Below are 24,338 nucleotides of genomic sequence, written 5' to 3' on the forward strand. Positions count from 1 at the left end.
TACTGTTAAATATTCAAGAGTCTTTATTAGGCATGAGATAGGACTTCCAGCTCAGAGCACATGGGTATTACAGCTCCTATGACATAGGATAAACCAGGATAGGCCGGGATTGACAGCTGGTGGACTGGGAGCCATGGGCCACAGTCTCATCGCAGATGGCTCCAGCTATAACGGGCTGCCCGGGCTGGAGGCTGGGCCCTCCCCACTTCCATTCTTCTCAAAGCTTCTTGAGGAGCCGGTCAAGTTCAACTTGCTAGAGCTTAGCCTCGTCTTTCAGTCAATCCAGGAAGACTTCTCAGAGGGAATTCAGGCCAGGTGGGTGAAGTAGGTTCTTTTTGGTCTGAAAAGAAAAATTGTCAAGAGTGAAAAAAATCCTTTGGAGGGAGACCTTAGGAGGAGGCAGAGGACAAACTTCCAGCAGCTTTGGAAGGGCCCCTTCCATCAGGAAAGGTGAGCTGGGTGGGGGGGAGCAGGACAAAGGGAGCCAACGTGGCAGTGGCTTGAGAACAGGCATCTCTTCTAGGTGCTCTACCCAGGGCAGTGGTGGCAGGGGGAATGCCCAGGGTTGAAGCTCAGATCCCAAGCACAGAGCGATTAGGCAGGAGCCTGGGGAACTTGCTTCAGGAAGGCAGGGAGAATGCTTCTTTTGGGCTAAGGACCAACCTGGGTGGATTCTGGTGACTTCCACAGCTCCTGTGACCTCTTCTCCAGTCCTGTCTTCAACCTGCAAGGACTGTTTCAGCATCCTGCAGACTTCCCCCTGCTCCTGAGACACTGTGGACATTGCCACCTGCCTGCCTGGTCCTCTCCTCGCTCAGTCCCTCCAACTGTGTGTGAGTCTGGGAAAGCCTCCTTGAGGCTTTGATTCATCTTCTGTAAAGGGGGGATAGTATTGCCCAGTTTTCTGAGCTGTTGGGAAAATTAACTGAGATAATAGCTAAGAAAGGACTTGTCCAAACAAATGGTACGAATCAGCTGTGGGTACGGTGCTCCGTCCCTGCCCTTCCAGAGCTAGGAGCCAGCAGCTTTGGATGCCCCCAGCGTTCACCTCGCCCTACTTCTCCAAGAGCCTTAAAACTGAGAAGAAAATTTCCAGAAGAGGAAAGGATGCCAGCCACATCCCTGCATTGCCCTTCCCCACTGAGTGATCAGTGTCACCTTCCTTCTTCTTAGTCTCTCCTCAGCCTTCTCAGACTTACCTCCCTCCTCCCTGCCCCAGCTCCTCCTCCTCCTGCCTTTGCCAAGTCTCTTAGCCTGACCTCGACAGTGTGGAGGGGTGGGCATAGGAGCTCTGCCTTGCCCTCCATATTGGATCCCCTCAAAGGTAAGGACTCTGACTCCCCCCCCCCAAACCTGGGCTCCACCAGGCCTGACTCCCTCTGGCCCTCTTCCCAGCGTGGGCTGGCTCCCAGGTCTCAGTGGCCCAGCTATTCCTCAGTGTCCCCTTCAAGTCTCAGCCCCTGTCCTTCCATGCTCTCTTCCTGTTCCTTGCCCCAGCTGCCTGGGAGCCCTACTACCCCTACACTGGCTAGATTTGGGGGAATAGAAGAGACTGGTGTGCGCTGGGGCCTGGGAAGAGGTGGTGGATGTGGCTCAGTGCAGGGCCCTGGGTGGGGGAGGAGGAGTCCAGATGGAACAGTCTCCCGCCTGTTCCCCCCTCCCAGCCCAGACAGAGCCAGGCTCTCCTAGCAACCGTACAGTAGCAGGGGGCTGGGAAGAGGGGTGGTGGCTGGGAAAGTGGGGCGGGGGAACAATGATATCATAAATTATCCCCAGCCCCTCCCTTCCAGCCTGCCTTCCTCAGTTAAGAAGGGCCTCCTTTTTCTCTCCACCTGCTCCTCATTCAGGATTCCCTCAGCAAGGCTGGCCCCTGCTCAAAGCCCCTCAAAGATGCCCCTCTGGGTCAAGGTGAACAATTCTGTTTTCCAGTGGGCTCTAGAAGGAAGGAGCTCTTGCCATCCTAGGATTTTTTAGGAACAACATTGGAACCTAACCAATGGCAAGGCAGGGGGTGGGAGACAGGGTCCCAAGGGGAGCCCCCTGAGAGCCTGAAAGACTTTCCGTCTCCAAAGATCTCTGGCTCCTCCCTCTTTTGGGTGCTGATGGGGGCAGGAAGAGGGAATTTCAAAGCATTTTGTGGCACTGACTCCTCTAAACAAAAAGTTTGATTGGGGGCCCCCAAGTCTTTAAGGGGTACTTGGACCTCTTGCCAAGCTAGCCAAGTCTCAGTTTCCCTCCAGCTGAAGTCCAGGAATCTTCATAAAGTGACTAAAACTATCTGGCAGTTCTTTCCTTACCTCTCAACTCAGCCATGTCAAGCCAAGGGTCAAAGAGCTGGTGCCACAGCAGTATAGATCTTGGGTAGACATTGCAAAGGACTTCCCAAGGTCATGGAATTTCCTGGCTAGAGAGAGGAAAGTTCTGTTATAGAAGCAGGAAACTGGGTAGGAACTCAGTTTGAAACCTATCTCATTAATTCTTTCTTAGTCATATAAAGTAACACACCGAGAGTGTTTGGCTCAGAGCCTGACACGTAGTAAGTCTCCACTTTGACCATTTAAAAAATATCACATATTAATATGAATTTTTATTGAACAGCTATCAGGAAGAAGGGATAAATCCCTAGAGACCTATCCCCCACCCTCCAGGAACCCATGGGAAGATCCAGATCAGAGGTGGTGGTGCCCTGAGTACAAGATGGCAGCCAATTGTCATGGCAACAGCAGAAGAAGGAGTCTGGTTGGTTGTGGGGGCGGTGCTGGGAGGCCAGCTGGTGCCAGATGGACAAACCCAGCAGAAGGCAGCCCCAGCCGGGCGAAGCTCATGCCCTGTGCCCAGGGCTCAGCCTCCATATGCCAGCCTCAGCCTGGTCCTTCCCTCCAGGCCTAAAGGGCCCATTGCTATCTGTGGGGGCTGATGCCAAAACCATTCCTCCTCCTGGCTCTTGCTTGTACAACAAGGAATAACTGCTTAGAGACAAAAGACCCTCCTGCTCAAAGTCTCCCTGGCCCATGGGCCTGAGGACCTAAACAGGTCTGGATTCAGCACCCTCCTGACAATGCTGAGGAGCCATAAAGTCAGGGACTTGAGAGGGTCCCATGTGGCAGGGCTGGAGCTGCACACAGTACACACAGTGGAGGTCCTGCCACACCTGGCTCACGCTCCCTCTGGAGGACCTGGAGCTGAGGGCTGCAGGGACACGGAAATCCGCCCTACCTGTCCTCTCCTCCTGGTACTGCTGGACTGTACTCGCACATGGCCAGGGGAAGCTCTGAGAAGGATGAAAGAGGCTGCAGGGATGTAGTTAACAGCAGTCTCAGCGAGATGCTCCCCTACTGGAGACTGCAGAGCTCCAGCCACAGGGCCCAGCCATGCTTCTCAGTTGGGCCTTCACTATGGGTTGCACTGCACCCAGAGCCCCTCTGCCCCCGCCCCCAAGAATCGGTGGCCCTCACATCCAAACCCGGAAGCCCTCCCTGATTGCCCCCGCCTACCTCCAATGGCCCCTGTAACTGTGTCCCTCAGCATTTAGTCAGAATTTGTATCCTGACCAGCCTGTTCAGTGCCAGAGTCAAAACCCCAAAGCACCTTTTTTTCTTGTCCTTCTGGTGGACAGAGCCCTTCTACCTATCAAATCTGTGAGCATCTGCAAGCTGAAGCTGTGTCTGCTGTCATTCTATGGCTTCAAGCACACTAAGTCCAAACAGTTATTAGAAGGGCCATTGTGCCCAACAAGGACTTGGAGGGAGGGGAGAAGCGTCACTGAGGCCAGGCCAGGAAAGGAACCTCCCCTGCGGAAGATAAGAGTGGGTATGGAGACTGAGGCGGCCTCAGGACTCCTTTTTGGCTCTGGTAAGTCTCTCTCCCCCCTCTCAAGGCAGCCCTCCCTGAATGGGGAGCGCCCTGCAGGAGCTGGAAGATGACTCAACAGTCTTATGTTGGGGAGGGGAGAGGAGGCTCAAGTGGGGTCAGTGCCAAGAGCGCCCTGAAAGGGGTGGTATGAGTTGGGTAGGGAAGACTGGAGAGGCCTGGCAGGATCAGGAGTGACAGCCAGGGGGACATGGGGCCCTGACTGGATGATGGAAAGAAAGCCCGTTCTGGGGACAGCTCGACCAGACCACCATGGCCTCACTCTGAGACACTGGCCTGGCCTCAACTTCTCTTTACTTCCTGCCTGGACCTGGATAAAGCCCGAGGCCACCTCTTAGCCCTCCCTTCCTCCAACCCCATTCCGCCCCAGGCCCTGGGAGCTAAGCCCCCTCACCTGACAGGGCCACTTCCACGGCCACTCACAGAGAGGTCTTTGTGCACAGGCTGGGCCTGGGGGATGGGCGGTAGTGGGCACCCCGCTTACATTCCACCGGCTGTCTCTGCAGCCTCTCACCCCCTTTGTCTAGGAAGAATCCCCTGGGAGCCCTGGCCCTGGGTCCCCCTCACCCCTTCCCTCACTCCCTCCTCCCAGAAGTTGCCAGGACAGACCCCCCTTCTCTGCATCTTCACTCCAGCCTCTTCGGGCCTGGCAGCCCTTGATCTACTGAACCTTTTTTTCCAGTATGTACGAAAGCTCAGAGACTAGCGGGTTGCCCCACACAGTCAGGGCCAGTATCGCTGCCCCTAACCCCCCGCGGCCCATCTCCTGCTCTTAGTGCTGAGGAGGACCACCAACCTCAGCTTCCCCACCTCTCTCTCCAGAGAGCCCCACAAGCCAGCCCAACCCCATGTGTGTGGCGGGGAGCGGGGAGGTAGATATGCCTCCCTTCCTTCATTTGTTTGGAAGTAGCTGAGAGCCAGTTAAATGTCTGGCCAGGCTCAGTGGGCAGCCAGATGCGGGGGCCCCCACACCTCCTAGGCGTGGTTATGTGTTGCTCCTCACCACACCCTCCCCCTGGCATCCGGGCTGTCGGCTAACCTCCCCAGTACCACGTCACTAAATCCAGCCTCCCTGGCACCGCACAGAAGGCTCTTCACAGTGGGACTTCTGCCTCCATTCCTCATCTCCTCCCCGCACAGACTCCCTGTGAGGGGCAGTGTGTCCCCAAACACACCACCTCCTCCCTCACCTCCCTGCCTCCTGGTGTTCACCCATGCTGGCTGCTCTTCACCACCCACCTCCCCAGACTCCTGACACTGACAAACTCCTGCTTGTCTTTTGTCACTTCTCTCTTGATGCCCTCCAGGAAGGCTTCCTGGGTGCCTCTGAGGTGGCCCTGCTCCCTTCCCTGCCCCCACAGCACTCTGTGCATGTCTTCAGCCTCTCTTCACACTGGCTGGTAATTATTTGTGTGTCTGCCTCCCCACCGGACTGCTGGCTCTTCAAAGAGGCTCTGTAGTCCACCTTTTCCTTCTGCGTGGCGTCTGGCACCCAAGCGGCACTCAGCGAATGCCTGCTGAATGCATGTGCCCGACATGGAGGCAGGGATCAGGGACAGAAAGGTGGAAACGAGAGGTGCTACGAAGAAAAGAAGTGGTAGGTTTTGATGTAGGGACAAGTCCAGGATGAAGTTCAAGATTTGAACCCAAAAATGATGCCACTGATAGAGATAAGGACACAGGAACATGGGGCAAGACTTGAAGCACAATGCTGGTGAGCATCTGGTCCCCTGGGGAATGGCTCGCCTCCTGAGTTTTGGTGGGAGATTGTACTTATGTGCCATGACAGAAGCTAAAAACACAGGTCCTTTCCCAGCCTTCCTTGCACTAGACCCGGGCATGTGATCCAGGCTTGGCCAAGCAGCTGCACCAGTCCAGCCTCTGATCTGGGAGCTAATAGCAGGACTCCAGGTGGTAGTTAGGGAGGGTGTGAATCTGGAGTTTAGGAGAGGTCAAGACTAAAAAAATGAGTGAGAGTTTAGAACTTCAGATAATGGCTGAAATGATAAAAGTGGAGCAAGAAGAGTGAGAAGAAAGAGAAAAGGACTATGAACAGCAGAACCTTGGGGACCCCTTCTGAATGGGGAACTGGTTGATTCAGATGACTGAATCAATGGAACTAAGAATGAATAATCATGGATATAACAGAAGAACAAAAGGCCAAAGGGGAAGACTGGAAAGATAGCATGAACTTTTCCACAGAGGTCAGGGAGGACCAGGCCCGAGGAAGGGCCAGTGAGCCCTGTTGTGGCTGTGAGAGGGCACCGTGTCACCAGTTGTGAAGATGGAAGCCAGACAGCTGGGCTGAGGAGAGAAAGTGGAGCATCACCTCAAGTCCAGGGAGGCCTTTCACAGGCCCCAGCGAGACCCTCAGACTGGCAGATAGCACTGCCTGCCCACACCTCCCCCTCCCCCTGTTCCTGCAGAGTCCCCGTTCTGATTCCCCCACTTTTTACATTGCCCACAGCCCTCTGAGTCCTCTGGGAACTAAGCCCAGAGCTGGAGCCTCACTGCCACCCCTGCTCCTGAGCAGAACTACAGGAGCACAGGAGGTGGTGCCCTGTGGGAGCCACCATTCCTGGTCTCCCCTTTTCCTTCTCCCCCATCTTCTCTTCCTAGTTCCACCAGTAGGAAGATTCAACAGTATTCCTGGCTAGCAAGAAAGTTCTTCTGTGGTCCCGCTCCCCTCCATGCCCACCAGCCAGGGCTGGCTCTCAGCGCACACCTGTCAGAGGCGGCCATTTTACAGGCGCCAGCTACCTAAGATGGCGGCCTCCCGCCTCCCTCCGCTTCCGTTCCCACAGCCTCGCCTCCTACCCCTGACTCTTTCTTTCTGAAGCCTGAGCCCAACAAGGTGGGGGGCCAGGCTGGGGAGCCAAGGCCGGAGGAAGCAAGACAAAAAAGGACAGAAAAGCCGGCCCCTTGGCATCTCTCTTTGGCATTTGAGTCCAGCTCAGGGAGGGAGGGCAGAGGGAAGAAAGAAAGTAGTGTGAGTTTTTATTTCTGTCCTCTTCCTGCCACCTCCCCCTGGCCCCTCCCCCCACACTTTGATGAAAACAAAATCTCTCCCCTATTCTCTCTTCTCCAATCCCCCTCCCCTTTTTTCCTGGCTTCTACCAGGAGCCTCCTGGAATGCAAATGAACTATATTATGCAAATGTATGCAAATCAGGCTTAACGAGCAGAAGGAGGGGCAGAATGCCTAATGAGTAATGGCGGAGGGTGCAGATGGAGGGTGGCAGGAATGGCCCACTCTTGTTTTCTGTTCCCACAGCCTGGAGGTGTGCTGGGGTTGCAGGGTGTCCCTCACTTCTGGGAAAGAGTCAGGCCCCATTGCTTCAGCTGAGAAGGCCTAAGATGGCCTTGGCTATAGGTGAGGGGCAAGAGAGCATGGGAAGACTGGGGGTTAAGTATAAGGGACCATGCCCACTTGCACAGCTTTGCCCAGAGACTCCACATGCACCAGCTTCCTTGCCTATGTAGCCTGCTGATGGCAGAACCTTAGCTCCCTGTGCTGAAAAGAGGGTGATGCTTATGCATGCCATGGCTTGTGCATCAGAAAGGAGGATTCTCAAGGGAAGATTCCCAGCCAGACCCAGGTTCTTCCTGGGGGTGGGGGAAAAGCTGTCTCTCTTTGTGCTTTGGGAGGTGGGGGTTGGGGTGGTTGCCATGGCAACATAGCATGGAACACCCACCTCCCCAACATCCAGCCCCAGAGGACCTAGGAGTTGGGGGGGGTAATGGATTGACACCCCCTGATGCCCCCACCACCTGGCACTGCCAGCCGGAGATGGCAGCATCAAATCCTAGAGAGAATGGCCCCTTTGTTTCTAGGCTCACGGTGTTGGGGGAGCAGGCCTGGGCACACAGAAGGGCCTTTCCCAGGCCCCGTTCCAGTTTGCATGACTCCTGCTGGCCTCTGGAGACTCCTTGTGGCCATCCAGTGGCTGCTGTGCCCTGGCAGATGGTTGCCTTTTCCTCCCATGGGCTTACCGGCTCTTGCTAGGTATGCCTTCCCCTGTGCTTCTCCCCCATGCCTTCCCTCCAAACCTCCCCAGACAGAGACAACAGTCAGTTCTATCGCTACCTGGTGATTTCCTTGACACTTCCCATGTCCAGACATGCGTCCTGTTCTTTTTTATGGGGGAGCAACCTCTAAATTCCCCCTACCAGCATCAGATCTCTTCCCCCAAACCCAGGCAGGGAGACTCCTAAAGGAAGTATCAGGCATGATGGAAAGGGCCAGGCTGGAATTCAGAAGCCTGGATCTTGGCATTTCCACTAACTAGTTGGGCAACCTGATCGTATGTCTTCCACTACCATGAGATCTGTAAAATGAGGGATATAGGACTAATGATCTCTAAGGCACATTTTAGCTCTACCTGATCTGTACACTCCATATCTTATATGAATCCTTCCTGAAATATAACCTTCATCCTTCCTACTACTGGAGCAGCCCCTCTCAGACTTCCCCACATAAGGACAAACCCAATTTCCTAGCGACAGGAATGCCAACTTCCCTCAGCCTTTGTCTCTCCGGAGCCTCCACAGCTGACTGCAAACAATTCCCACAGATTCAAAAATCTAGCACCTTTGATATCTGACTGCACAGAGGGGAGGACCCCTGCTATCCCTCCCAGAGGGGGTCAGCACAGCCATCTCACTCACCGCCCGGGAGCTGTCCGTGGTGCTGGATGTGGCTCTGCCTTCCACAAGGAGGAAAGAGGCCGGGCGGGAGGATGGTGGAGCACCCACCCATCCCAGGTGAGAAGCTAAAGGGAAGAGAAGAAGCAGAAACATTTGGAAACAGTAAGGAAAAGGAAAGATGTACCCTTGAAGAGAGTTTCTCTTCTCTGAAGACCTCTAATTTGCCAATACTACTTTGAGGGAGAAAGAGCACAGAAGTCAATGAATCTCTGAACTTCCCACCCTCTTCACCCCTAATGATTTAAGTACCCCAGATTAGCTCAGTCCTCCTCTGGATCCTATTTGGAAATCCACTGGGAGACGGACTCATAGTTCCTGCCCTTAAGGAAGAACACTCAGGTTGAGGTGGGAACACAGACCTCTAAATTCCATCCTAAATTCTAAGGCTCCTACAATTTAGTAATAAAGATGAGAAAGATACACAACCTGCTTCTAGTATTATGGATATCAGGAGCTTTGGAGGAAAAGCAGGAAGAGATCAGGGCAAGTTTGTGTTTGCATGTGTGCAGGCAAGTGCATGCATGCATTCATGTGTGTGCATGTCTATTCTATGTCTTTCCCAGGCAAAAAGATGAGCCTATATCAGTGGTTCCTAACCTTAGATGCATGTTAAATGATACTGATGCCCGGGCCTCATTCCCAGATACTCTGATTTCACTGCTCTGGTGCTGAGCCTAAATATCAGTATTTTTTAAAAAGCTCCTCAGCTGACTTACTGTATAACCAAGTTGAGAATTGCTGGCCTAGAAAAAGCCAGTAAGAAAGGGTACAGGGGTTAAGCTGGATTAGCTGGAGGAAGAAACAAAGGGTAGGGTCCCTAAAGAAGAAGTGGATGAAAAGGAGCAGGTAACTCCCCCTTCTAGGAGCTCCTGGATGGCCTCTGGGCTTGGCCAGGAGAAGAGACCAATTCAGGTGTTGGGCTTGTCTCTTCTATGTTGTGGAAGCTCAAACCACCCCAGGGCAATGACAAACTGTCTACCCACCACAGTCCCTTTGCAGAGACAGGGAATGGGTGCAATGACCCTGAGGGGGTGCTGCTCCCCTTTACCCAGAGGGTCCCCAGGGAGGCGGCTGTGGAAGGTAAACAGCAACAATGGTCCCTTTCAGTGTCCAGACTCCAACCCTTCAGTCCAATTAGCAGACACAGCAAACAGCAATTCAGCTGCCTTCAGCCGCTGTCATAACAAACTCAGAGCTGCCTTAATGGGGGGATTAGGGCAGGAGGAGGGGGGGTGTCACTCTAGCCCTGGGAGAGCCTGTGTGGCAAGGAGGGGGTTCCCCTTTTCTCTCTCTTCTCACCTATCTAAATACGCACCCACCCGCCCTTCCTTCCATAACCCTGTTCTTCATTCTCCTCAAAGCTCCAAGAATGTTTTTACAGTTTTGTCCACTGCTTTCCTCCAGTGATTTTAAAGCATTTACCTAAACTTATTTATCTCCTAAGGAAGTTGGCACACCAGTCTCTGAATGAGACAGTGCAATAACCCCCAGATCTCTGAGGTCCCAACAGCAAAGGAAGGGAGGTGGAAAGGTCAATCTGTCCCTACAACATTGGCATGGAGGAAGGTGAAAAAATAAACATCAGATTCCAACTTCCAAACCTTGAAAGTGCAGATGTCAAGAAAGACTTGCAGACATAGAAGAATGCAGAGAGGTCTATGCTTCTCTGGCGGGTTACCAACTTTATGAATAGCATTGGGGAGGCCAGGCACGGTGGCTCACGCCTGTCATCCTAGCACTCTGGGAGACGGAGGTGGGAGTCTGCTTGAAGCCAGGAGTTCGAGACCAGCCTGAACAAGAGCAAGACCCTATCTCTACAAAAAACTAGAAAAATTAGCCAGGTGCAGTGGCATGCGCCCGTAGTCCCAGCTACTCAGGAGGCTGAGGCAGGAGGATCGCTTGAGCCCAGGAGTTTGAGGTTGTAGTGAGCTACAATGATGCTACTGCACTCTATCCAGAGCAACAGAGTAAGACCCTGTCTCAAAAAAAAAAAAAAAAAACCACAAAAAACCAATAAACAAAACAAAAAGAAAAAGAAAAACAAAAGGAATAGCATTGGGGATGAGGGGGATATTGGTTTGGGAGGCAAAGAAAGAGAAGACACTCTTTTTAAAATCACTCAGCGATGAAGAAAAGTCTTCATGCTGATAGGCAGGTCTCTATTTGGTGTGCTAATTATATCCACTAACTGGTCCTTTAATAAACTGGTTTTTTAGCAACTCTAGAATCTAGAAGTTTAATGGCATAAACCTGAAATTATCATTTACATATGCCATATTAACCTATCTGCATAAATCAGTTTACCAGTCATAAATACTCTCACCAATAAGTGATAAGATCCATTGAGGAGAAAGAGCACAATGGCCACTCTGCCACATGGAGCCAGCCTCTTCCCCTTAACAGGCTTCAGAGACCTCCTACTCATGTTCCCAGGAGTCCATCCTTGATGCCCAAAGCTGGAAAAGGAGGGGGAAGTTCCTCAAGTTTATAAATGTTTTGAATCCTCAGTCAAGACTGTGCCAGAGGGCCGTCCTTGTTACATTCTGAGATCAATCACATGCTATCAGCCTTTCCAAACTATATCCTTTTACCTCTCTGCAATTTAAGAATTACCCTTTACCCATGGGTGGTATAACATATTATATGATCTTTTATATAGAATTCTTTCTTTGCTGCAGGTAACAATCTTAAGGGTATAAATCCTTATCCCCATTATACAAATATCTGAATCAAGACTCAGAGATTTGCATAGCTGCTAAAGGATGGCACCTAAACATGGATCTTGGTTCAATCACATGTGTGCTTTTTATTTCTTTCCCTCCCTAGGCTCATGGATTGTGATGATTCTTATGGCTGTAAGGACCCTTCAATAAGACCCTTTCCATGCCTGGAATTGGGGAAAAATCTGTCCCAGGGTGAAGGTGTGGGTGATAATGCAAAACTTGAGTCAAATATTTAGGAAAAAATTGCTTTTGGATTCTTGACTTAGAATCCAATGGGAAGGTATTAGGATAAGGGACTGAGGAGAGAAATGGATAAAGAAACCAGCTTAGAATTTGGTTTCTAGTAAAAATAGATGCAGCAAGATCTGAAGAACAGAACTGAAAATTCTTGGGTGCTGGCAGAGGTGTAATGATACAAGGGAGGAAATGCCCTCACTGGTGACTGGTGAGGCCTTTCTGAGCCCCTTTCAACCCGACCTTCCTGCACCCCAGGCCTACTAGCTCTCCTACTGGGTTAGGTGGAAGCGCTATCTGGTACAGAGGGGTGGGGAGAACTTGGTGGCGTCACCATGATGTCTGCGTTTGGTAAAACCTCCCAAATCCTGGAGTGCCTGCTCCTATAGTGGATTTATAACTACACACAGCCAGACAGCCAAACTTTCTACCCACCATGGAGGCACATACATCCAACCTCACACCAGGCCACACATCACTCACTTTCTCATCCTCATAAGCAGATACACACAGCTCACAAACACAGTCACCCATCACTCTCCTGACAACCACACCCACACACCCACATGCACACACCACATGCTCACAGAAGGCAGACACAAACCCTCACCCCCACATCCCTCCTGGCCTCTGTTCCCCCTTTCCACTGAGGTGCTAGTTTGGTAGGGTGTAAACTCTCAACCCACCAGTTCCCTTAGGCCCTCAATGCTCCTTTGGAGGTCAAATATGCTAATGGGAGACAACAAGAATAGAAACCCATTGTGGTTAATAATATAGGGTCTAAGTCTCTTGCAGATGAGCCTCAGCAGATTCCAAATACACATTTCCAACAAGCTACATACATAAAATGTTAAAAAAAGAAAGAAAGCCAGCCAGCCAGCCAGCCTATCTTTCCTGGTGCTTCTCTCCCTCTCCTCTCAACTCCCAGCCCCTGCTCACAAGCAGGCCTTTTCTGTGGGTGCACCTGCCCCACCAGGCCCCCCCCTTCCCTCCCACCCCTTGGCAGTTCAGCCCTGTCTCACTCTCCAGACCTCACTCCCTCTTCAGCTCTTCTCACAGGCAAGTCCAGTAGAAAAAGCATTGGGTTTGAAACCAGCCATTGACATTACCAACTCATTTAAGCCTGTGGTTCCTCATATGTAAGATGGGGTTAACAACAGCTACCTCGCAGTGTCAGAAGATTAAAGAAAGGCAGGTAGGCTGAGTGCCCAGGAAGTAGAGTTAGGGATTATTAGTCTCTGCCTAAAACCTGCTCCCTTTCTCCCTAAGCCAGTCTCCACCTCCCCTCCTCTAGAAATCCCAAATTCCAAATGGCTGAGAAAGTAAGAGGCCACTAATCTCTGCTTCCTTCAAATCTCTAAAAGAAGGAGACACGTACTCCAGGCTCCCTGAAGCCCAATTTTTTGAGTTTGGATTCTCCAATATTTCTCCCACATAATATATAATGAAATCATTATCTCCTAGCTATAAAATCAGGTCCTGGGAGGAAATTTTTAATTTCCACAGGAAACTGGAATCAGTACAAGGTCATTTCGTCCAGTTCTCCTGCCCCCTTATTACTCCTGACCTCTGTGTCCTGGAATGCCAGGCCATGGGGGATGGGGCGGGAGTGGTCATCGGTACAGAGGGGCCACTTCTAGCTTTCGCTGCATTTACTTTTATTATACACAGTGACCCAGACCGTTCTCCTTTTAACTACACCTAAACACTCTTTTGCTTAAAATATTTAGGTCAGGCCAGATAAATGGATTCTTTTAGGAAAGGCCCCGATTAATCTCTAATTCTTTGCTTTCTCTGGGCAGCATAGATACTAAGCTACAAATTCCTTTGTGTTTGAGCTCCTCAGAGCTCCTTGAGGCCATTTGTTCTTGGAGATGATTTCCAAGAGTGAGACTGGGGTGGGAAGGTAGGGTGTCCTGAAAGACCCCAACTCAATCCCTTTGGTCAGGAATGACAAAGCAACATGAGAATCTTTTTAAGACATCAGACTCAGGTCCTGATTCTGAAGGAGGAAAGAATAGGGAAATGGAGCAGAGAGCGACTCTGCACTCCATTGCCCCAGAACCCTGGCTGAGAGGTTCTCCAGCCACCCTGTTTTCCTTTCCTTTTTTTTTTTTTTTTTTTTTTTTTAGCAGCCTCCACTTAGTACCTTCAGTCCTATTTCCACTATGACATTCTCAGCTCCCATCCACGCTGGATAGCTAGATGGCTTTAGGGAACCGCCCCAAGCAAAGACCAGTGTTCGCAGGTGACTTCCTCCAAACCCTCCCTGCCCAGCAGTAGCTGTAGATGGCCTGCGGGGAAACTGCTCGCCAGCTCGCGCTCCCTGGAGAGGCCCGGGCCAAGAGCCCGAGGGACTGTCCCGAATAACCCTGCAACTAGATTTCAACAGATCTCTCCCGCCTCATCCGGAGCGGGGACCACCAGAAAGGACCCCAGTGAGGCTTCCTTGCTTCCCAGCTCCGCGAGGGAAAAATGTTGCACCTGGCTAAAGTGAAATGGGACGCTGACGCCTACCTTCGCAGAACCAGGTTAGAGGGTGGGAAGTCGCCGGGCCCAGTGCAGTCTCCAGGCCGGTGAGCCGCCGGTCCTCTTGCATCCTCCCACAGCGGGTCGGTCCTCGCGGCTCTTAGACCCTTGCCCGGCCTCCCCCGACCGCCCGTGAGGCCAGCTTTCCCTGGGCCCCTCTGCGCCGTGTATGGGGTTATTTTTACTTTCGGTTATCTAGCTTTATGAAGACTCCACACCACTCATACAGCTAGATAACCAAAGATAACAACCAACCCCGCCTCCTGGCTGCCGCTGCTGCTGCCGCCTCTTCCACGCAGCCTCCCGGTTGCCGCCGCCGCAGATGCCGCCGGTACCTCCGCAGCCTCCCGGTGGCCCGCCAGTGGGAGTTAGGGGGCAAGTACACGGGTGGAGGTAGGGGGTGGAGAAAGCAATGGTGTTCGAGACCAAAAGAGACTCGGAGAGGAATGCAGACACAACAGAGACCGAAACGCAGTGGAAAGGACACGACGGCGGTTGGCGTCGAGGTCCGGAGATTGACCCCGGACCCTAAAAGCGTCCAGCTCCCTTTTGCCCCGCTCCCCCATTCGAGACAAAAGTGGGAATTCCGCTGGTCCCGGGTAGAAGGGATTCTCAGGCTTTTCGTGCCACCCGGGAAGACAGCAGAGACCGAGGCGGAGGGCTCCCCAGTCTCGCCGGGTCTCCAGTGCGCTCCTCTGGAAGATCGGGGCGCACCGGCAGCCAGAGCCTTAGCCTCCAGCGGAGCCGCAGCCTACGCGTGGGGTAGAAGCGGGAGCTGCGGAGCCGGCCCAGCCACGTCTCCAACTAACAAGGGCGGTGGAAGCGACCGGAGCCGGTGCGGGGGAAAGAACTGGGCGGCCGACTAAAAGGGGGAGCGGGCAGTGAAACCCCGAAGGTAGAAACCCCAGAGGCTCCCCCGTAGGAAACAGGGAAATCCTGGCGACCCAGAGAGTGAGAGGGAAGACTGTGGCCGTGGGCTGGGAAAGGGCAAAGACCCCACCCGGGAAGAGATCCAGGAGAGCACCCATGAGAAGGGGTGAGGGGAGGAAAGCGAGGGCGGCTGGGTAGGTGAGCTAAGTCCTGGGCCCCGCAGAACCCCTGAAAAAAGGCTTTGTACAAAGAGGACCAGAAATTACCCAGGGTTGTGAAAATGGCCGGGGGTCCGAGATGAGAGGTGCCCTGGGGCTGGCAGGAGGTGCGATCAGACAAGAAAGAGGTCCGGGAAGACCAGAAGAGGGTGGGGGACACAGCCAGCCCCTCGTGGTGGACGCGCGGACACTGGATTCCGAGGCGCTCGCCCACCTCATGCCCCACGCTGGCCAGGCCACTTACATCGGGCCCAAGGTGCCCATACGTGCTCTCCCGCGCGGTCCTCCCGCTGGTTCCCGCCCATGGAGCGCCACGGACCAGGGTCCCTGATCCCAGGGCTCAGCGGGCGCCGGGGCGGAGGAGCCCGCCCGGGCGGAGGAGCCCGCCCAGACCTGAGCCTCCGCCTAGCCTAGGCCAGCAGCTCGTGGAGCAGGTCTCACCTCTCCAGCTCCCTCCTCAGCCTCTGCTGCGGCTCTGGCCCCGGCGTGCTCCGGCTCCGGACTTTTCATTCATCCTTTCACACTCCCTCCCCAGGCCAGCCTCTGATTGGCTCTACCGAGTCTGACGTCACCGCCTCGTTCCCCGCCAGCCCCGCCTCTCTCTCTGCCCTGGCCGGGCCCCGGGAGCGCAATTGGGGCGCCCCTCCCCCCGGAGAAGGGGGGCGGGGAATACTATGTCTGTGTGCTGATTCTCAGCCTCTGGCTGCCTCACCCACCCCTAGACCTGCCTTCCATTTCTAATCCGTCGCCGTTTGTGGTTTTGATCTCCAACCTCACTCTTCGTTGGTCTTACATTTTGCATTTTGGCCCTAGATATGTTACACCAGGACAGGGCGCAAAGATGGACAAGAGAACGGGTGAAATCCCCTCAAAAACAACCAGATGACTGCAGGCTACTCCTACCTGCCTCCTCCTGTCAGAACATTCTTTGTGTTTCTCGGGTTCTGATCCTTACGGATTGTGATCTTAATCTTTTAGGATGAACAGGGACCTCTCTTCCTGGTTTTCAACTCTATACAGTGAGGAAGAGATTCTGGAAGTTTGGGACTTATACAGGGAGACGTGGGGTCTGAGTGGGACTTGAGCTTCCTTTTCCGCTTTGCAGAAACGGGAATATATCTCAGGACTGTCGCAGCACCAAGGTTCCAGGTAGGGGAGGCTGGGGGTGAGGATCCCAGCTGGCCTCAGCCTGGGCAAGACCGACAGAATTTGACCCAGCCATGGAGGCCCTTGCTAGCTAGCGCCTTCTCTCCCTTCAGCCACCCCGTGCGCCTCCAACCTGGAGTCCGCGTTCCCTCTCCGGGTGTCTGGAGCGCCGGGGTCAAGGGGAGGAGGATCGCAGGACAGCAAGGCTCAGGTCCCGGACTTTCCCAATCTGGCTACCCATCTGGCCTGGCCCAGCGCGACATTCCCTGTGCAGCCTTTCTGTGAGATGAATCAAAGAATGCCTAGTCTCAACTCTGGGTGATATACACAGGCCCAGAGGCCCGCAGGCAGGATCCAGATTCCTGCTGTCTGGCAGAGCTCTCAGGATGAGATTTGGGCCCCTCTCTGAGCCGCTGTGCCTGCCAGGGAGCAATTCGAATTCCTGTCCTGAGCCACCCCACCCTTCCACTCACCCTACTCTCAGCCCCTTTGCTAACAAACTCTAGGACTCGGATATCTGGAGCTTGTCGGTCAGATTAACATGGGCAAGCTGCTCTAACCAGGGGTCCTTGAACACTAGGCTCCAGGATACCACCCCCTGGCCATCAGGCTCCCTGGACAGATTGTTTTATCTGTTCCTCTGCACAGCCCAGGACATAGCCAAGCCTGAATGCTATTTGTCTTGGTTAGATGCAAGCTGATGGCCAATGGGTCAATCTGGTGCTTCTCCCAAAGACTGGAGAATGTCTGAATAATCACTGCCATTGATATTGGTTGCATGACTGCAGGGTGGGGGACAGTTTGAAATAGAATAAAGCCCAGGGGCCCAGGAGTTGCCTCACCAGAATAATAGTTAAGAGGCTGAAGCAAACAACCCAATTTCCTCAGGACTCAGGGCATTGTCAGGGCTGGGCTTGACCATGGCATTTTTTTCCCTTCTATTAGACTCTGCAGGGTCCCGAGGCTCTTACCCAAGGGAAAGGCATTCTAGAAGCTTCCACATCAATTTTTCACCCTCCCAGAACTGGGAGCACACCAGCCAATGGTGAGGAGGAAAGGAAAAAAGCAGAGTCAAAGTGTCCACCCCCTACTTTGTTTCCTCCTGCCCCTTCCCAGGTGCTCTCACAGCTCCCAATGCAGCACCCGGGAGGGAGCAGGGTGTTGGAGTCCCTGTCGCTCCAGTACAGTTGCAGAAAAACAGCACCCTCCTCAAACATTCTCACAGATAGACCCACCTACTGGCCTGCTGCTAAATGCATCCCAGATAGGGCCCCAGAGAAATGACAGGCCTTTCCCTTCATGCTTACAAACCCCTTCCAAGATTTCTCAGTGTACCACCTCCTGTCCCTTTATAAGAGGCCCAATATCCTCCAGCATTCTAGCAACTCTAAATAGGGTCTACATTTCTCCAGACACACCACCAACTTCCTCTACAAATATCTCCCCATTTGCCCTCCCACAGGATCCCTTAAAAGCACCTTAAACAAACCCTTCTCCCCCTCATTCCTCCCCTCGCCAGCACCTGGGGAGCTGGGACCAGTAGGGATGAGCTCTCCTGCTGCCTAAGACTCTCCCCTTTCTTCTCTGTCACAATTTCCAGCCAAGTCCCTTGCCCTCTGTGAGGCCCAAGCTTATCTCTACAACCTCTTACCCTGTCCTGGGTGTCCAGACAGTCTGGCAAGAGGCAGTTGGGATCAGCACAAACCTCCCTTCTCTTTAAGCCACTGCTGTATTTTTGTTGTGGAGGGGAGAGGACAGAAAGGCTTCTTTGTGCAAGGGAGACTCCCCCACCCCGTCTCTGTTGGCCAAATTCAAACTCAGCTGAATTTCCTCAAAAAGCAAGATGGAGAGAGAAATGGGTACATTTAGGTGACTTCTGAAAATATATCTAAATTTCCCCAAATAGCTTGATAAAGAGCAAGACTTCTCTCTTTTGCTGTGGCTTTGGGTTCTGCACAGGTAGTTCAGCCTGAACAGTGTCCAAATTTAAGAAGCAGAGACCCCTCACACACACACACACACACACAAAAGAAAGTGGAGATTAGTCTAAATTGTCCTGGCATCCACATGGAATCCCCACCACTCACAAAGTAATTTTTTGTTTGGTTTTGTCTGGGTGTGCTTGACAACCTGATCCCCTACCACTCCTGCTCAGGGACGAAGGTAAGTAGGGCATCTGCCTTTATTCCAATGGAGACAGAGCTATAAGCCATGAAAGAAGCAGAAAACTCCCCACCATCGTGTAAAATGCGATTGGTTTGTGTACATCAAGCCGTGTTGTTCCAGTCTCAAAAAAGAAACTATTTGGAAGGTAGCAAACGAGACAGCATCTCAAGGGCAGGGGCAATTCAAACACATTCTTGTCCTGGTATAGTAACTAACACTATACCTCAAACATAAATTACTAAATTTATGAAATTTAGTAATTGATAAATTAGTAAAGGTCTGTGTGTACCTGTGAATGTATCTGCAAGTCTGTGTTTGCTGTTGTGTGGATTATGGGTGGAGGATGAGGATCTGATAAGTTGGGTGTTTTGTGGGATTTTTGGGATTTTTGTATGGGTGCGTGTGGCAAGAGAAGGGAGAGTTGTGTCTATCCTGTTGTGTGTTCATGACTATTGGACAGTTCTTTGACTGGAAGAGACCCTTATACTAATTGGATAGAGCAGGCATGGAAGAGGCTAACAGCTGGAGTAACATGGGGGCAGTAGGTGCCTTTGGGCTTGGCCCACCAGCCTCAGTCTCCCTTGGAGGGCCTCAGTTGGAGCAGAGCCCTCTGCTACTAGCACACAGCACAGCCCTCTGGAGTGTTCTGTGGAATGATGGTCTGCGGACCCCACCCTGAGTCCTTCCAGGGAATTTCTGGGGGACTGTGGGGAGAGCATACCACATCCCAGGTGCTGATCTGAGTCTGTGTCTCAATTAGCCTAGGAGCCTGCATTCTCTGCCAGAGCCCATCCCCACCCCCCTCCCTACAGCCCTGATGCCCACCTATTGTCTGTGTGCCTGAAGAGGCCCATGTAGAGAAAAACATGGCCTGAATTATGCTCTTTGGATGCAGCTCTTGGACAGATCTTTATAATTCGGGTTCCAAAATACATTTTGGCAGTAAACCACTCTCTTGAAATATTCAGGTAATTAAATAAAGAGCATATTTTTTTCTTTGTTTCAATTAGGTTAATTTGCCTTGAAGATACAGATGAAAGCTGCATTTGGGGGAAGGTGGGTTCAGATATTTATTTTTGTCTTACAAGTGCATCACTATTATGAACATTTTCATGCATTATTCTTTTACTATAGAATATTTGCATTGTCTACGGGGTAGTGACAAATGAAAGCAATAATTGGCAGTTAAAAAATGCTGAGGCTGTGTGAAAAAATATATATATATACACACATTCAGATGGGCAGAAAATGTCAGAGGGTCTGACACATAATCTGGAGGATTTTGTCCCTGGGGATACCATGCTTCTTCCTGACAAGAGTGGGATTTTTCCTCTCATAGAGGGGCCAGTCTGCCTCCCCTGCCTGCTCCCAGTTCTATTCTGGAGCTCTTACACTGCTCACTTGCCTGAGAGCCTTAGAGTGTCTGGGAGGTGAGAACAAGGTGGCGGAGATGAGAGAGGGTCAGCCGGTTCATCCTGATGGAGCCCTTTCTACAAGACCCTCAGCCCTCAGCAAGTGGCCTCCTTATGGGGCATAGGCATGGGTGTGCAAAGGGGCTGTGCATGCACCCCCCCCCCACACACACACACGAATATGTTCCAACCTATCAACTCAGACCAATGCAATGGCAAATCCCTGGATACTCCAGCAGTACCGTCTCCTGATGCTCACAGGTACATGCCCTGGCACACACAGACACTCGCAGTTCTTTAAGCTTCCCAGGTTTCCATTCACTTTAACCCACACTCCTCTCTTTTCTCACCTCTGTCACCCAGCTACAGATATCTCTGCTCCCTTCCCCAAAGAACCACCTCCTCCAAGGTCAACTGGCCTCCATCTCTGCCCTCAGGAGCCTATGGGAAAAGGGAAAAGAGTTCCCTGTATCCCCAATGCCTTTCCTCTCTATTACAGAACTAGAAGCAGGGTGGCCTTTCCTTCCCAAGCCACTTCATTCCATTCCCATGATCATTGACCGTACGGGTCTTGCTATAATCAGAGTAAGCAATCAAAATGAAGGGCCGAAAGCTGGAAAAGACAGAGTGGGGAAGAGAGGTGTAGAGAACAGGAGAAAACACAGGCGATGCAAGGCCAGCCCTCCTGTTCCTCCCCCACCCTTACCACCAGCGAAAACAACAAAAAGAAAATAAATACCCCAAAAGCCAAAGGTGGCCACCTACGATGACACCAGAAACAAATAAGGCTGCTTCTTCTTGGATGCCCAGCTCCTGTCAAAGGGGAGAATAGAAATGTTAAAGTCCTTCAAGAGGCTCCAATCCTCTTTCCCTAATGGCCCCAGTCTCCCGATCCCCCTCTCACCAACTCCTTCTCTCCCAGTCCTGTGCCTTCAGGACCTAGACAGTCTCGGGCCCCCTCTTCAATCTCAGGCTTGAGGCTGCACAGGGAGATGGCCGAAAGAGAAAAGCCTAGACATGAAGGACAGGCAGGGCCTGGAGTTTCTCAGCTCCATCTCGCCTGGACAACCCTAACCAGCCCTGTCCTCACAGCCTCCCTTACCTCCATCCAAAACCTTCAGCCCAGAGATCTGAACTGAGCCTGTGGAGATCTCAGACTTAAAGCTAAGGAAGTAATCCACTGCCCAGATTCCACTTCTGGCAGATTCCTGCTGCTCATGGTCTACCAGAGAGCATACTTAGGACAGAATCAAGGATCTAGGGCCAGGGATATATCTTTGCCTGTGAGCTGTAAAGTGCTATGTGCATTTAAGATCTCAATCATGTTATCTCTCTAGCTATCTGCACTCATCTCTTCATGACCTATCTTCCTATCACCTACCCTGTATAGCTCAGAGATCCATAAAGACATGTCCTCTAGCTATCAGTTTCTTCCCTCTCTTTTTCACATACACAAAAGGTATGAATACAAAACAGTTATTTTTTATTACTATGCTCTGAATGTTGGGTATGGAACCCAGGCTCAATACTTTATAGTCATACCTTCCCAGTATTTTGCTTTCATGTTAAATTATGGTTTGGGAGAATGACGTGTATACCGCAGGTGACCCAGCTCCTAAAATGCCAGGAGGTGTGGATTTATGCATGTGGGGTGGAGATAAATTGGTGAATCTCTCTACCTCAAACTCAATTCCACAACTAATTTTTTTTTTTTTTTAAGTCAGGAAGGTAACCTGCCTAAAAGCAGAGGAAATCAGAAAAAGGAAAGGGGCTGGAGAGCAGGGATGAGCCTTAAATCTAAGCCTGATTTCTAGGAGGGGTGCTTTGAATGCCCCCTCCTCACTTCTAACACCCAGGAGTACTCATTTGACTCTCAGCCCCAGCTCTGCCAGCCCACCCATTTCATAAGGGGATGCCTCAGCGTGAAATTATCTTCATACCAAAGAAGGGGCCACCCCCACCTCATGCAATTTGCTGACAAGCCAGAAAACAGGCACAAGGACAGTTGGGGAGCTTCTAGCTCCTACTTCCACTCTAATCAATGAGAGTGGTGGTGGGGGGTTCCCTGGGTCAGTTGTGCCCCTTGTCACTGATCTCTGCCCTGGCACCTCACCACCAAGCACACACAAAGCCAGGGGAACGTGGTGATGAGGAACACAGCCCAGCAGGCACAGAACATGTGTGTGCACATATGATGGCTGGCAGCCTCAGCCTCTCCCAGCAGTGTGGCCTCTGGGTTACCAGGAACACTCTGCTCCACTCCAGCCTCTACTACTTCACAAGGGTCCCTTCCTGTCTCCCAGAAAGCACCATGTGGGTGGAGGACTAGGGGCAGGCATGGTCCCTTCTTCCCATGTGCCCTGGCCCTCCTTTAGAAAAACAAAAACAAAAAAAACCTCCATTAGATGGGTGTGAAGAGGGCTGGAGCAGCTTTCTCTCCTCTTCTAGACCCTAAGCATCTGTCTCAAAATCTCACTTGCTTCTAAGCCCCTTTCAGTCCCTTTTGCACCTGCCAGCTCGTAGGAAAAGGGGGGAAGAAGGGGAATGAAATTAATCTAAATCCTATAAAATATTTTTGGATTTTTCCTAATTCTGGTCTCCACCTTTCTGGAAATGTGGCTCCTTTTCTCCCACCCCTGCAAGTGCCTCAGACTTTGTCCTCCCTTAAAACCTGAAGTCTCTGGGGCAGAGAGGAATAAGAGCCACAACAGGAAAGAAGGTCAGGAGTCCAAATACAGCACCGTTTTTTCTCCTCCCTCCCAGCTCCACGACAATTTTCCTTCCTGCCTCTCCTCTGGTGCAAGCATTAAGATGTTGGCCATGTCTAGTGGAGAGAAGGGAGGGGCAGATTAATAGGATCAGTAGCACCGTGACCCTAAAGCCCCCCCTTCCCAATCCCATTGACAAACTTAGTGAGCTGTCTCCAGCCGGCATGGGCTGGGGAAAGGAAGGGGACCCAGAGGCACTCGGGCTGCTGGGCAGAGCCACTGCCTCCCGAGACAGATGCCCGGGAAGCAGGGGGTGAAACCTCATGCTGCCAACTCCTCCTTCACCCACACGCTTCATCCATTTTGGGGACCCCCTAAATCTTTTATCAGCCTTTCCTTCCCGTGATCACTGCGCCAGCCTCCATTAGCCGGGAGGCAAAGTAGGAAGGTTAGGGCGCTCTGACCGATTTTAGGGGATTGCTTCCCACCCCCAGCCCAGGTGTCTGACAGGACTAGATCCCTCCCTGGTCCCCAGTGGCCACTTACCCGGTTTCTGTGAGGAGAGACTGTCCGGGTGGCCCCTGTGGCTGGACTGCCTCTCTCCCCCCAGCTCCTAGCCTCTTGTGGAGTGGAGGATGCAGCTCCGATGACGTAGCATCTGTCTATCCATTCAGGAATTTCGCTTGCCTCTCTCTTTCTTTCTCTTGCTGCTCTCCCTGGAAAGGCAGCAAAAAGGGGGTGCTGCCCCTATCTGGAGGCACCACCACCACCAAAATAACAGCCCGCTCTGAGGCAACCCCCTCCTCCTTCCTTCCAGCGCCTGTGTGGGAAGGGGTCTTTGTCACCTCCACTCTGTGTCCCACCTCCCCTACTACCTTTTCTAACCTGAGGCAGGAGGAAGGGGCTAAGGGAAGCTATTGTTCCTCCAGGCCACCCTTGTCTCCCAAGGAAGCCAGAGAAAGGGTGTGACAGAAATACCCCTGCCCCTCAGTCTCCTTCGAGTTTTAATTCACTTTTGAACTTGAGAGAGTGATTAAATGATGTGTGTGTCTAGGGTGAGGAGCACAGCAGACAAGGAGTCACGGGACGAGGACACAGTTTGCCAATTTGAAGGCTCAGGGTGTCCCAGTTCCCCCTTCCCAAACTTCCCCCAGCTCCCCAAGCCAGTCAGTTTAACTAATCACAAATCCAGATCTCAGTTGTGAAGGAGAAAGTGACAATTGGAAGATGAAGGCTGAGAGCCGAAGGGGGGAACAGACTGGGGGGAGACGGAGGCCAGCACTTGGAAGTCTAGACAAGAGGAGAGGAGGGGTGGGACCACAGAGTCAAAGTGGGAGATAAATTATCTTTTTCTTAGAGGAGAGAGAGCAATTGGGGGGTTGGTTTCCAGGGCTGGGGTCCCGATATTTGGTGGAAGCTGGGGCCCAGAATGGCACAATGGTCAGGTCTCTTTTCTCTCCCTCACCCCCACCCTCAGCTCCTCCCTTTCCCCCCTCCCACTCTTCCTGGCCTGCATGGGAACTCGGTCTGAGCTCAACGTGACAGACAGCAGGCCTGCATGCTAATGAAGTTTGTCTCAAGTTCATTGTCAAAGCCCCCCCTTCCCCACGGCCCCCTCCCTTCCTCTCTCATACACAAATCTCCCTCCAACTTTTGTCCCACAGACCTGGAGCCACTTGAGCCTCTGCTGGCCCCCCTCTCTCACCCTCCCCCACTGCTTTCAGTCTCCCCTCTCCTCACCACCTCCCCAGCCGGG

The 24,338-nt window shown here is 52.3% G+C and overlaps 1 protein-coding gene and 1 long non-coding RNA gene across 5 annotated transcripts; both read right to left on the reverse strand.

Annotated features, from left to right (window-relative positions):
• On the reverse strand, nt 1–23,929 carry LOC109730244 (uncharacterized). Of its 4 annotated transcripts, XR_012918171.1 has the most exons (5): nt 23,129–23,929; nt 20,614–20,687; nt 2,298–2,404; nt 664–873; nt 1–340 (listed from the first exon to the last, which is right to left on the reverse strand). It is a non-coding gene; the product is annotated as an uncharacterized LOC109730244 (long non-coding RNA). The 4 variants fall into 4 exon arrangements; XR_012918173.1 differs by lacking the exons at nt 20,614–20,687; nt 23,129–23,929 and adding an exon at nt 15,592–15,719 and having other exon boundaries at nt 2,298–2,400; XR_002223033.2 differs by lacking the exons at nt 20,614–20,687; nt 23,129–23,929 and adding an exon at nt 15,592–15,711.
• LOC105873206 (uncharacterized) lies at nt 7,208–15,369 on the reverse strand. The gene is given in 5 exon segments (XM_075993336.1): nt 7,208–7,236; nt 8,538–8,595; nt 8,597–8,641; nt 14,301–14,813; nt 15,199–15,369. Coding segments are annotated over 5 exon segments (816 nt in total).
• Nucleotides 23,930–24,338: the final 409 nt, after the last annotated feature.

Source organism: Microcebus murinus, chromosome 2, assembly GCF_040939455.1.
Source record: "Microcebus murinus isolate Inina chromosome 2, M.murinus_Inina_mat1.0, whole genome shotgun sequence".
NCBI lineage: Eukaryota > Metazoa > Chordata > Mammalia > Primates > Cheirogaleidae > Microcebus > Microcebus murinus.